This window comes from Dromaius novaehollandiae, chromosome 14 (genome assembly GCF_036370855.1).
Source record: "Dromaius novaehollandiae isolate bDroNov1 chromosome 14, bDroNov1.hap1, whole genome shotgun sequence".
Lineage (NCBI taxonomy): Eukaryota > Metazoa > Chordata > Aves > Casuariiformes > Dromaiidae > Dromaius > Dromaius novaehollandiae.
This window is the reverse complement of record NC_088111.1, coordinates 3,977,714-3,991,108: the sequence shown is the minus strand read 5'-3', so window position 1 is coordinate 3,991,108 and position 13,395 is coordinate 3,977,714. Positions and strand designations below refer to the sequence as shown.

Genomic DNA, 13,395 nt, shown 5'->3' with positions numbered 1-13,395 from the left:
GGGAGATGGTTTAGGACACACCGTGCAGCGTGGGGACGGGTGGCATTTCTTCTGACGGTGACGGCAACTGGAGCCGGTCGTGACGGCAGCTGTCTCCTGGCCTGCCCGTCCCACCAGGACGGGCTCCCGGAAAGTTCCGCCGGCAGCAGCTCGCCGGGCAGCAGGAGGGGAGGGATGAATGCCAGAAAAAGCCCAAATTAAATGCGTGCAGCGCGGCGGAGACAGCCGGAGGAGATGCTGCCGGGGGGGGGGCTCCCGCATCCCGGCGTGCTGCACCACCGTGGCCAGCCCGTTCCGCCAGCCCCCGCGGGATTTGCGCCGGCAGCAGGGCGGTTTGCTCGAACACGCCGCCAGCGCTCGGGTCAGCTCCTGGCACGGAGCAGCGGCCGCCGAGGAGCAGCTCCTTTGCAACTCGTCCGCCCTGGGCTCCCAAAACCGACCCCTATCCCGGCGGCAGCTTGGCCCCTATCACTGGTCCTTCCCAGCCGGGCCAGGGCTGCCAAGCCTGTGTGCTCACAGGTGCTTCACTGCAGGGAAAACAGGGGGGAAGAGCTAAACATGGCCATTTCTTCATATTTGCACTGTTGCGTATTTGCAGGGGGACGGGGCGCCCTGCCACGGGGGACGGCCGCGAGCATTGCCGCTGCCCCGGAGTGGGCCTGGCCTCGCTGGCATGGGGCAAGATGGTCTCCACCGCCGCCGGGACCTGCCCCGAATAAAGCAGGGGAGGAGATGCTGCGGGAGTGATTATTTTAGGTGATTATTTGTGAAATCTGGTGCTTACATATAGGAAAAAAAGAGCATATCGCTGGGCGCGATGCAAGCGGCCCTGGGCTGGGAAAGCGGAGTGGGTATGGAGGTGAGCAGCCGGGGTCCCATCTCCCTGCTCGGAGTGGCGCTGGGATGGGGCCAGCAAGTGCCGGCCACAGCAATTTTTAAGCCCTATTGTGGGGGTGCGAGAGGCGAAGCCACCTTCGCTGGGGCTCGTGCGAGCTCCTCGGCATGGAGGTGAACTGGGAGCCGGCATAGGGATGGCCCCGGGGGACACGGCCGGTAGGGGAGGGTGGACGCCTCTCGCGTGTGGACTCTAGTTCGTGCTGTCACTCCCGAAAGTGCCCTGAGGCCACCTGAACCGCAAAAAAAGAACCCAAAAATGCCCTAGATATAGTTTCAGACACCTTAAAAAAAAAAAAGAAAAAAAAAGAAAAAAAAGAAAAATCAGGCAAAATAAATAACCTGATGCCCCAGAAAACCGGTTGCATCATCTCCCACCCCTGCCCCATGGATGCTATTAGCCATCCTCCTCCTCCTCCTCCTCTTCCTCTGCAAAAGGCTCTTCAGGAACATCGGAGCTCCATCCAAACGGCTCCCAGCAGCCAGCAAGGCCCAGTGTGACCAGTGCAACGCCCACAGCCCTACTGGTCAAGCCCATGGGAAGGTACAGAGTGTGCTCCCTGCTCGGGACAGGGCAGGGAAGGCTGCCGGCCCCTCAATTTGGGGGGGGGGGGCTGAGCCACTTCAGTCTGCCGGTCACGTCATCCTGGCCCTGAGCTGGGTGCACTGAGTTTCCCATTCTCTGCAGCGAGGGCCGTATCCTCCAGCGCGGGCTTGGCCTGTTTACGCCTCGGAGATACACCCCATGGGAAGTGATCAGTCACAAATAACCACTTTTTGCCTGCCTTTGAGCCAAATGGGGAGGAAAAAAGAAACAAAATAAAACACTTTTTTTCCCCCCACTAAGGGAGCTCAAAGTGATGAATTTTCTGCCTCTCCCGAAGTTCTTGCCTCAGAGGCGCTGCTACATTTTTAATGCATCTTGATGGAGCTATTAAGCCGGTAATTGAACCGCGGAGCCCCGCGCCGCCGGCCGCCACACAGTCGTGCTCCGGGGCCCCTCCGGGGCTGTGCGGGGGCTCAGGGGGCCGAGGTGCTGCCGTGGTGTGGCGGCAGGCGAGCTTTCCCTTCCCGCCACCTCGGATTGGGATTTTGGGATTCCGTGGATTCAGATTCGGGGCGGACACGGTGCCGTCCCCGCGGCTCGGCCAGGCCCAGGCCGGCGGGAAGGCCGCGAGCGCGCGGGCAGGCGCTGGCCGATGCCTCCATCTCGTGGCAGCCGCGGCGCGCGCCGCTCGCTCCCCCTTTCCGGAGCGGTGCTCCCCGCAGGCGCCCGGCCCACTGCGGCACCCCCAGAAAACACCTCGCTGCCAAGTGCGGCACCGGCATGCACATTTTGGGGGGCTCCCACTTCCCACCGCCCTCCAGGTGCCCCCCGGGCGCGTTCGGGCCTGGCCTGGCCGTGCCCCCATAGGGCCGCGCGCTCGGCTGGGAGCCCTGTGGAAGGAGTGCGGAGAGCGGGTGATGGCTCCCGGCCCCCCGCGGCACCAGCCCCAAGCCGAACCCCCGCCATGCTGCCCGGTACTGCCGCGGTTTCGCCCCTGGGAGCCCCGGCCAGCCGCCCTCGGGGCAGCCCCTCCGGGGTGCACGCGGTGGGGGAAGGGGCAGCGCCATTGCGATGGGCGTCGCGCTGCCCAAATCCTCCGGGACGGGCGGGAAGAGCTGCTCCGGCCTGAGACAACACGCGAAGGCTCTGGGCAGAGCAATTCAACACCTGCCCTCTTCCCCATCATCAACCCTGCGGTGCAGCACGGCAACACGTGAGACCGGGAAGCCACCTCAGCCCCAGGAGGGGACGGGCAGGGACTGGTCTGCCCAGTCCTTGGGAGCCGCAGGTGAGACGTAGCCCAGTGCCGCTGGGGACGCCCGGCCGCAGCACGAGGAGCTGCCACGCCGGTGCCAGGGCTGCAGCGCCTGCCCGTCGCCGGTATCGTGGCAGCTGCTGGCCCAAAGAGGACCTTGGACAACCCATCGCTGACGTTCCAACAACAGAAGAGGCAACGAGAAGCTCATTTGAGGGCTAATTTTATTGAAAACAATGACAGGGTATAATGGGTACAGACCGTTCTCAAAAATACAAGCCAGAGGGGCTTCCTATCCACCTTGAAATCCTCTTCCACCTTAAAGCCAACCTGGTTCCTACCAGCTCTTCAGTTCCCCCCCGGAAATTTGTGGAAGGAGAGCAACCAAACTGAACCGGGATGAGAAAGCGTCAGATGGGAAGGAGGGCAGGTAAGACCCAGGCCGAACGAAGCTGCATCAAGCTGGCGATGCTCTGAAGAGCCTAACCCAACAGCTGAGCTTTGCTTCGTTGACCAGGTCCCAAGCCCACCCCAGCTGCATCTCCCAGTAATCAAAAGGGGAGATGCTCCCTTTCCCTAAAACACAGGAGCCAGGAGGTGAAATGCAGCCAAAAAAAAAAAAAAAAAAAAAAAAGCAAAAAAATCACCATTCCCAAAAACACCAAAAAAAAGGGGGGGGGTGAGATAAGGGAGAGGGGAGTGGGGGTCACAACAAGGAGCTGGGGAAAAACAAAAGCTCCACGTGAAAACAAAAACAATCCAAAGTAACCAGCTAGGATAAAAAATACAAGTGTACATCTCGGCTGCAAAGCTGTCATCCCAAGCCTGGTAATGGCGCGCGGGGTCTTGGAGAGCGTCGGGTGGTTTGCAGTGGGACCAAGGAGGGAGATGTCGAGAACATTGATCACGTTCTCACTTGACATTAAGGGGTGGTGGGAGAAGGGCAACCCGGGGCTGAGCAGGGTTTGGCTATCCCAGCCTGTGCTGTTTTTCTCGGGGCTTCTCTGCACGGGGAAACGGATCCGACCGGTTACCAGGGAAAACGCTCTGCTGCGTGATTCCCCAGCACGGGTGACATTAAGGACTGGAAACGTCTTGTCCTGAACAAGCTTCCCCTGGGAGCAGCTTGCAGGAATGGGTTGCAGAAAACAGCAGTTGTAGCCTCGATCGCCTGCAGACAGGTCCTCAGCTCGGCTTCATACCGGGGACTGCAAGAGCAGGGGGCCACGAATCTAGGGGGACTTTGCTCCTCGTTGGGTCGAGTACCCTGAACGCTGGAAATGCGCCCTGAAATCCAGACCTCCAGGGCATGAATTTCAGGAAAAAATGTTTTTGGGGTTTTTTTTTAAAGATTCAGTTAAAAAATAGATGTACTTCCTTGAAAAAAAAAGTCTTAGGCCAGGGTATCTTCTAGTGACCCCTTCCCCACCTCCCCAAATTTAGCCAAAAAATTGCTAGCCATTCCACCAAATTTGCTGGCCACATATACATTCACACATTCATCACTGAATTAAAAATATATATAATATATATATGCGCACACACATACACACACACAAATATATATTAGAAAAGAACAAAATCCCTCTGAAAACTCAATCCATTAATATAAAAAACCCCAAAATCCACAGCCGGTGCGTTTATCCTGTGATCATATACAGTAGAAGACAGAAATCCCTTTTGCACCCGCGACTCCGTGTCGAGTGCTCGGGCTGGGAGAGTGGGGAAACACATCAGGTTTTCACAGTGGATTTGCTAGCGGAGAAGGAACCGCTCCTCCCTCCTCCCACACAGAAGGGCTTTAATTTATAGCAAATTCGATTAAAACTAGGAAACATGTTACACAGTCCATTATATATAGATGTAAAATGTACAACTGGCAGTAGCCCCTGTGCAAGTCGCTGGGTTGGGGATGTCGGCTGACCCTCGGCGGGCGGCCGAGGAGCTCGGCGGCAGCTTGGGAGGCCCCCGGTACCACCGCGGCCTCCGAACGGGCATGGGGCACAGTGCAAGGTCTTACGGGAGCTCCCGGTGGGAAGGGAGACGGAGCAAGCTCCTCTCCGGCCCGGCAGCGGGGTGAGGAGGGGGCTGCAGCGCAGACGCAGCCCTCCGGCCCGGGCTGGGGGTGGTGGAGAGGCAGCGCCCGGGGCCTCGCTTCCCTCCTCGCCGCCGCGCGCCCGAGGGGCTCCGTGCCTTGGATGAGGTGCTGTGGGCAAGCGCCGGGGAGCGAGGGGTGAAGCTTGCAGCGAGCCGGGCTCATTTTAAAATGCTGCTTTTTTTTTTCCTCCAAGTGACCGGTGCATTGACTCAATGAGAGGGGAGGGAGTCGCAAGGAGTTGTGCCAGGCGTGAAGCTGTGCCCAGGCAGCCCCAAAGCAGAGAGCTGGGCACAAAGGAAAGAAAAAGGAGACCAAACTCTGTGGGACAAGGCTTTTGGAGGCAGGGGAGAAGAGAAGGGGAAGGCAGTAGGAAGGCGCAGGAAGAATTGCTCCCTCGGCCTTCCCCAGGCAGCAAAGGGGAAAAAACACAGAAATTCCCTGTGTGGAAGGGAGAGGCCCTTTCGCGCCCTTCGCCCGGGCCCAGCCTCCCGGCCTCGGCTCAGGTGCCGCGGGCACAGGCCTCTCCCCAGCCGCCCACGGCACACGCCTGGCACCGGCCGGGAACTCCGGAGCCTTCGGTCTCCGCGGCTCAGCCGGGTACGTGTCAGCTTCAAAAGGCTCGTCCTGGGGGATTTCGTTTGGGGCAAAGAGAAAAGAAACTGCAAGGCTGGACAGACCCGGAGGTGCCAACGGGTTGGGGAAATGCGATTTGTGCAAACCACCTTCAACACGTGTCCTCATTCGCTCTTCTGCGGGGAAGTCGGGGTGCTGGATGGAGGGGACCGTACGCAGCCGCGAGGTCCGAGAGTTAAGAGTCTTCCCCGAGGATCTCTGTCACGAAGGAGGCCATGTCAGTCTCTTTGGTGTCGTGCAAGGTAAAGAAAGGATGTTGCTGCCAACAAGAACCGAGATAACATCAGCTCATGCCCTGGGGGATCGCAAAGCTCCCATAGACGCCATCCTTTAGGCCAAAGGTTAATGCTTTCGCTTTGGCATTTCTAGGTTTAACCCCGGCTGGATGCCCCACCTTGGCAGCTGCACTACCATCACTTGTGGCTGTTAGTCTAAACCCACCAAGTGCAGATGACAGAGGGAGAAAACACCTAGGAGCCCCAGGCCCCCTGACCTTACAGCATCCTCCAGCCTAGACATGCTACGTCCACCCCGCTACGCACCTCCAAGGCTGAGGAGTCACCCCTATCTCCTGTTGTCTCATTTTTAGGGCCTACTGGACCATTCATTTCACTTTTCAAACATGTTGGAAGACTAAAATACCAGAGAAAATGGCTCCGCACTTACCATTAGTTCTAAATAGTTCATTCGCTCAGCGGGGTTCTTCCTTAGGCTGGAAGAGAAAAATGGGAAAAGTGGGCTGTGGGTTCTTTTTTTTTTTTTTTTGCTGCTGCACATGGTCTATCACATGAAGAGCACAAGGCAAGCGGCTTGCCACCTGCAGTCTGCCGCTCACCTCCTTGCTCTTCCCCACAGAGCAGCACAAACGGGAAGGAGAAGAGATGGTTTCCCACCACTCGGGAGGGTGGGCAGGCTCTCAGGGCTCGTTCGAGACTCAGCTCGGCGGGCTCACCTCGGTCTAGCAGCTCCAAGCAAGCAGCGTAGAGGCAGCAGAGCTACACCCCAACTGGAGCAGCTCGCCAGCCACGGCACACCGTCCCCACAAAGCCACAAATCAGCTTTTACCCAGAGGCACCCACACGCTGCCAGGGGCTTGTTCTTGTTTCATTGCCACTTTGCCAGAAACCACCAAAATTTCAGCAGAATTAACAACAAAAGGGGAAGAGAAACCTCTTCGCTTTCCAACCAGCTTGAATGAGTCAGGCTGAGAGCAAAACCAGTCTGGGCAGCACTTCCTGCTGTGGCCAAATGCCAGCCCCGGCATGGGGAGGAGGGGAGAAACCGGCTCTGAAATGATGACAAACCCAGTCCCATGCTTTACCCTAACCCCTATGGACCAGGACTCCTGTTTAGCCAGGCTGGGAGAAGCAGCCAGTCCCTGCTGGAGACTCACCACTGTGCCGTGAAGTCCACAAACTCCTTGGAGAAGCGATCAGCAGGCAGCTGGGGCGAGGGCTCCTCCACCACTTGCTTGAGCTGCTGGAAGGGGGTCCCCCAGGACTCGTACGGGAAGCGGAGAATGGCCAGTTCGATCTGAGGAAGAAGACAGGCTGAAGACCAGGCCTCATCCCCACACAGCCTGCCCACCTCAGGGTCGGAGGCAAACTTGGATTCAAAACGAAAAGCCTCTTTCCTCACAAACCATTTTCGATTTGGGTCAGACCGTTTTTGGTTTGTTTGGGTTTTTTTTTTTTTTTTTTTTAACAAATAAGCGGACCCAGAGGCTAAAAATACTTCCTTCTGAGGCCTGCTCAGCAAATTAACACACTTACGGAAAGCAGCCAAAGATAAAGAAAGTGGGGCTATTTAAGAAGATAGTAACAGCACGCACACCATTTCTGCACTGCTCTGCTCACCATAAACTGGCCTCTGGGCTTCAGACTAGTACTGCACGACCTAGACAAAAAATGTCCACAAACCCAAGAAAAAACAAATGCTACAACATCACCTAGAAAGATCTTTGCCAGGCCACCTCGGCCGAGTCCTTTGTACCAGGCACCTTTGCTCCATCACCCGTGCAAGCAGAGCACAGCCCATTACAGGTCTTGGGCAGCCTCCTCGCACCAAGGGCCCACTCCTGCCTCGACACTCACGGCAAGACCTCCAGACCTGCCTAGCAGGGAGGGACGGGAGCGAGGAATGAGAGATCTGAAAGGATGCTGGGCAGAGCAGAGGCCCCTGCCTGCAGCTGGCCCAGATCTGGGGAGCTGCCTGGGGAACTCATTCCTGCTGCTGGAAAGCTGAAGGAAAGCACCTTCCCGGAAAGGCCTGGATTAGCCCTGCACCTCTCCGGCCCTAAAACACAGCTGGTTTGAAATCAATCAAACCCCTTCAGAAATAAAAAACAGGAAGCCAGCCCAGAAGGAAGACATTAGAGGGAATCACACAGGTCGGGGCTCCATTCAGCTGCAGGCTGGCAGACTTTCAGCCAGGTCCCCTCTGCAATCCGGCTTTGAAAAGGATCAGGGGTTTCGTCATTCACACAGTCTCCCATCCCACAGCTTCCTGCATCTCAGGAGGAAAGCCAGAGCCTGATTACATTTCCAGCCTGCTTCACAGCCGGCCAACCAGCTTAGTTCTGCTCCGCGCTGGCACGTGGACACCAACAGAAAGAGGGGTTTGGCTTTGGCATTGTGGACAAGACTGGCTGGGGAAGAGGGAATATTTGCCCCGAGATCTGTGTAGCACACACAGATACAGGGATGCAAAGCCCAAAACTAAGGTCACTGCTAAGAGAGCACAGGAAAAATTCCTGAAAATAATCTACCCGCACAGAGGGAGTCTCCTGGAAAGCAAGAGAACCAGTCCCAGACGGCATCTCCTTCGAGCCAGCAACCGGGACTTCCTTTGTCCTCTGGCGCCAGACGATTACAGCGGTTTTCTGTAAGATCCGTTTCTTGCAGGAGGTAGATAAATTGTCCTGAGCAGCTGCAATTTTGGAACTGAAAGTATTTCCCCTTCCTGTTGGCTGCTGCAAGCTACCTCACAGGCAGCACTGCTGCAAACCATGCACACTACCCTTAGCTGGAGCAGGGGAGACCAGCTCATCCCAGTACTCCCAGGACACTCTGCTAGCGTGGGAGGGTTGTGCATACAGGAAGGCTGCGACACAGCCACAGCAAACCCTGCTTCTGGGAACCAGCTCCACCGACTGCCTCTCCAGCCAGCACCTAAGGAAGCTGCAAAGCAAAGTCTTAAAGGTGGTTTTAAAAGCTGGACTCTTGAAAGCCCAAGTGGGCCTACTCTCATGCAGATGTTGACCCCTGGGAGGGTGCAGGCCAGACCATCACAGTTAAGAGCTAACAGGAGGCATTTGGAGCTGCATCCTGCACAGTGCACTCTGGGAAACCCAAGCAGAGGGGTACATGGGGACCGTGCTGGGATAACAGGCCTTTAGGTAGGCCTCAGGATCCACAGGAGCACACGAGAGAGGAGAGGAGGAAAGAGAGGGGGCAGGCAGATGGGTTATCTCCAGTCAAGCTAGCCAGCAAACTTGGCAAGAGCCACGGCAGCGGTGGCAACACCTGGCTGTGCACACCGGCTCGCAGCCATCTGCCCGGGGTAAGGTGTCCCTGGATGCACAGAGCAGCACCACAGCACTGTCTTGGGTAATTTGGCTCATGCCCTAAGCAACAAGGGGCCCTTGTTGCCCTAAGCAACAGAATTTGGCACATTTGGTGCACAGCCACCTGGGCTGAAGCCATCAGATGCCTCTAAGCATGGCAGGGTTAGAGCCCAGCCAGCAAAGCCCCTGCCCACTCCCAGGAACGGCCGAGTGCAGCCCTCCTACATTACCATCGTGATCCCGAGACTCCAGACGTCCGACTTCACGTTGTAGCCCTTCTGGTTCAGCTCAGGGTTTATCCTCTCCGGCTATAACGGCAAAATGGAAGATACTACAGCTCTATCTTGTTTTCCCAGCGCAAACCACCCAGAGCAAATCTCTGGCTACAAAACCCAGGCTGGGTGGATTCTCCTGGCTCACGTTCAGGCACAGACCTTCCCAAGAGGACAGGGTTTGAGGTTCTATCTACAAGCATTGATGAAGGCCACATTTTGCTCCACATAACCCATAGGAACTCTCCTCCAGCTCCCAAGCGGGACTTGTACAACCCATGTAGCATCGTCCCCAGGGGTGTAATCTACCCCTAGAGATGCCATGGACGGCACTGGGAAATTCAAAGCAACTTGAGAGGATGAAACAAACTTTAAAATGATCCTGCCAAGAGAAGCCTGCGCATCTTCTAGCCAACTGGGCGTAGCCCTTTCAACCACCACAAAGAGCTAGCCAGCCCTTCACCCTTCTGCAAATGGAAGGTGATGAAGGAAGAGTCTGCCGTAGGATTAACGCAAACAGTAGGGCTTAGAGGGAGTGTAATCCCATCCTTAGAGGACTCTGCTGAGTCAGGATGCCCAGAGCATGCTGCAACGGTTTCTATCTCAGGACAGAAGTGAATCAGGACTGATTTCTAAGCAACACCCTCTTCAAGTCAAGGCTGAAGGCAGCTGAAGGATGTCAAGTTAGATCCCACATGAACACACTTACAGCCATGTACGGTTTGCAGCCAGCATCCGTGGTCTTTGCCACGGAGTCCACCAAGTAGCCGCTGATTCCAAAGTCACACATTTTCACATGCCCCTCCTTGTTGATGAGCACATTGGAAGGTTTCACATCTAAGAGAGAGAACATGAGAGAGCAGATCAAGCCTTCTGCTGAGGTATCACAGAGCTACTAGAGGAGCAGAGCCTGTGAAAATACTCACTGCTGGCCTGAGAGAGGACTAGGAGGGTCTTAAAACAAGGGAAAAGAGGCAAAACCCCACCATTCTTTTGTTTCAATAAAGGCTGTTCATCAGAAAACTAGAACCAGGCCCTCAGGGTAGAAGAGGCCTCCTCTATAAAAAGCAGGTCAAAAGGCCCTTACGTGGCTGAAATAAGATGCTGAGGAGTTAATGCCCACCTCCTTAGGAGAGACTTATGTGCCCAACACAGCCTTAAATGCTCAACTTCCATTGAGTTCTTGGGACAGCTCATGTCTCAATCATCACGATCTGTCCAGAGGTATGCAAGAAACTACACCAGGATGAAGAGCAGGACCTGGGCATTAAGATTCCCATCCTTGATTTGCAAGGTCTCTTTCAGACCATCCCTTACTAAAACTAGCCAGGCAGGAAAGCTAGGGGATTTTGTCCCCAGGAGTCACCTGCAGTTCATCTCTCTACTCAGAGAGAGAGCCAGAGATGCCCATGACAATTCAGACAGCGAGGAATTCAGTCACAATGTTCAACCCTTCCTTTGTAAAGGAGGAAAAGAACAGCATCATACAAGCAGACACATGAAGGGTACATCTCTGGGTCAGGCCTTGGGCGTTCAGGTCTGTCCACCATGGTCCCAAATTCCATCAGACACCACTGCAAGCATCCCAGAGGCACACACTCCACATATTTTGTGGGAGGGACTCTTTGCATAACCTATTTCAAGGCTAGAACTCCAGCCACGTCATGCTAATCCCACCCAGTACGTACCTCTATGGATCACAGACAGTTTACTGTGCAGATGCTCCAGCGCTCGTACAATCTGGGGATAAAAAGAGCGAAACAGTCAGTCACACACAGCACCAACCTTTCACTGTGAACACACCGCCCGTTTCCAAATGCTGTTTTCTGCAGAAAGACCTCCGAAGGGCTGCAGTCAGCAAACCCCAGTCTGAAAGCAAAATGTAACCTTGCGGCACCGAGTTACACACAAGGTGTGTTATGAATCACCACAGGGCTCTGCGGATGCACAAAACTACATATGAACCCGAGAGGTACTCACAGACACAGCCATTTTCCCCAAGATGTCTTCAGGGATGGTTTTCTTCTTCTCTAGCACCTTCTTGTAGAATTTATCTAGGGAGGTGTCCATGAGCTCCATACAGATCCACACATCGCCCTGCAGACAGAGAAAAGCCATTGATGGGGGAGAGGGGATTCCCTGGCACCCCCGGAGCTGAAGGGAGCGGTGTGGACAGACGTTGCCCGTTCCACCCAGGGCAACCTGAAGTCCCCGTTGTGCAGCCACTGCTGGCCTCATGCCAGAACACAGATGGACAGAGATGGACACGGCTGCTTCGATATCACCAAAACTACTATGGAAGTGAGGAAAGGACCTCAAGGCACTGCACAGGACAGAGATGGACACGGCTGTTTAGATATCACCGAAACTACCATGGAAGTGAGGAAAGGACCTCAATCCCCTGGGTAGTGTGGGAGCTGAATGCTGCCTGAAGCAGGCAAGCTAATAACTTTAAATCATGGCAGCACCTCAAATAGCCCACTTTGGCTGAAGAAAGCAGAGGCGGTTTGAGATAAATTTGCATCTCCAGTATATCTGCACACATCCAAGCTGCTGCACAGCCCGCTCGCTCTCACACTATCTCACTACCTCTCGGAAGAGGGCTCCGTAGAAGGTGACAGTGTAGAAGCAGTCAACTGTCCTCATGGAGATGTCCAAGTCCATCAGTAACCTCTTCTGCTCCTGAGTGTTCACAGTCGCTCGAATCCTCTGGGACAAAAAAAAAAAACAACCAAATTTTGGAAGAGAAAAAAGAAAGATGTTTTGTGATGTAGGTGGAATAACACTATAAGCTATGGAGGGAGACTCCCTCACTCTGACGCAAAGGACTTGCAGTATTGAGTCCAGGGCAAGCATTTTGCACTTATTTTGCAGATAGCAGCACTCCAGCCAGGGAGATGCCCGGATCTCCCCTTTCAAACAGCACCTTAACGAATTACAAAAACCTTGGCAAACTCTGCAGCAGACGTGGGATGAGGCCAGCAGCCTGAATGGGCACTCTGACATCCAAACTCTGCACTAACTGGGTGTGGGCACCGAGCCTGGATTTCAGCACCTGCTTATCGAGAGCAGCAGTGCCCAGCCGATATCAGCACGGACTCTGCTCACACCCTCGCAACAGCCAAGCCACACCAAGCTGCACAGGGACACTGGAGACCGCCAAGCCAAGACAAGCCTCCGTCATCTCCGTGTCCTCATTTCGCCGTGACCGTTCGGCAGAGCCTCTCTGCTCCCCTGGAGCCGCCTGTCGCAATCCCCAGCCCCCTCTGCAACAAGCGGTCCTCACCTTCACAGCCATGGTGGTGCCGCTCTGAGCATGCCGGACCTTCTCCACCACGCCATAGGCCCCACGGCCCAGCTCTGAAATAGTCACCAAGTCATCAGCCTCCACCTCGAAGTTCTTTAGGGAGAGAGAGACAAAAATCAGACACATGCCTGCTCATCGCCAAAGACATCGGCAGAGGTTCAACTAGCGCCTCATCAACGCAGAGCACTTCCAAATGGCAGGACCCCAGCAGCTCTTACATGTAAGGGAGGCATCACACTTAGAAGAGAAGATGAATATATTTTTTGCTCTGTTTCTGTATCAAACCTTCTCACTCTGCTCACTAGGACTCATTTAATTTCCCCCCTGCAGCTGGAGATCAGGAGTTTTATCCTTTACACCAGGGCACGCTGCCACTGGAAAGGGCACCAAAGGTTGGTGCCTCTTCCCCTGTCCGGGATTACCGGCACGAGGGTATTTTTGTGGCTGCTGAAGCAACTCGCAGGATTTTATCAGCTCCTCTGCCAACACGGGTGGCAATCGAGACCTTTGCCACTTCCCGTTCCAAATCCCCGTGCCCAGCTGGGGTTCCTCACCCTCCCCTGGCCGGGCCCTGGGTGATCGTCGGTCACGAATAACACCAAGTGCCTAGTAACACCTCAGCCTACACAAAACCGCTCTTAGATGGGATGGTGCACACAGCTCCTAATATCAGGGAGCTCAGAGGAATTCTGCCTGCTTCCGACGCTTTCTCCCACCATCAGAAACCAGCCAACAGGGTAAAACGCGAGCGAGCGCTGAGGAAGGAGCTCAGGCAAACGCAGTTACATAAGCCCTGTTTCAAGCAGAAAAAATCCCCAGTGCTC

The 13,395-nt window shown here is 55.3% G+C and overlaps 1 protein-coding gene across 4 annotated transcripts in view; it reads right to left on the bottom strand.

Annotated features, from left to right (window-relative positions):
• Nucleotides 1-2,903: 2,903 nt before the first annotated feature.
• The window catches only part of MAP2K3 (mitogen-activated protein kinase kinase 3), a 33,897-nt gene continuing 23,405 nt past the window's right edge, over nt 2,904-13,395 (bottom strand). For all 4 annotated transcript variants that reach the window (XM_026095193.2, XM_064520140.1, XM_026095192.2 and 1 more), the window contains exons 5-13: nt 12,551-12,664; nt 11,854-11,973; nt 11,245-11,361; nt 10,953-11,004; nt 9,974-10,101; nt 9,223-9,300; nt 6,821-6,960; nt 6,094-6,139; nt 2,904-5,686 (exon numbers count right to left, since the gene is read on the bottom strand). In XM_026095193.2, coding sequence (XP_025950978.1) covers nt 5,603-5,686; nt 6,094-6,139; nt 6,821-6,960; nt 9,223-9,300; nt 9,974-10,101; nt 10,953-11,004; nt 11,245-11,361; nt 11,854-11,973; nt 12,551-12,664 — 879 coding nt within the window. In that variant the 3' untranslated portion in view covers nt 2,904-5,602. The remainder of the gene's footprint in view (nt 5,687-6,093; nt 6,140-6,820; nt 6,961-9,222; nt 9,301-9,973; nt 10,102-10,952; nt 11,005-11,244; nt 11,362-11,853; nt 11,974-12,550; nt 12,665-13,395) is intronic.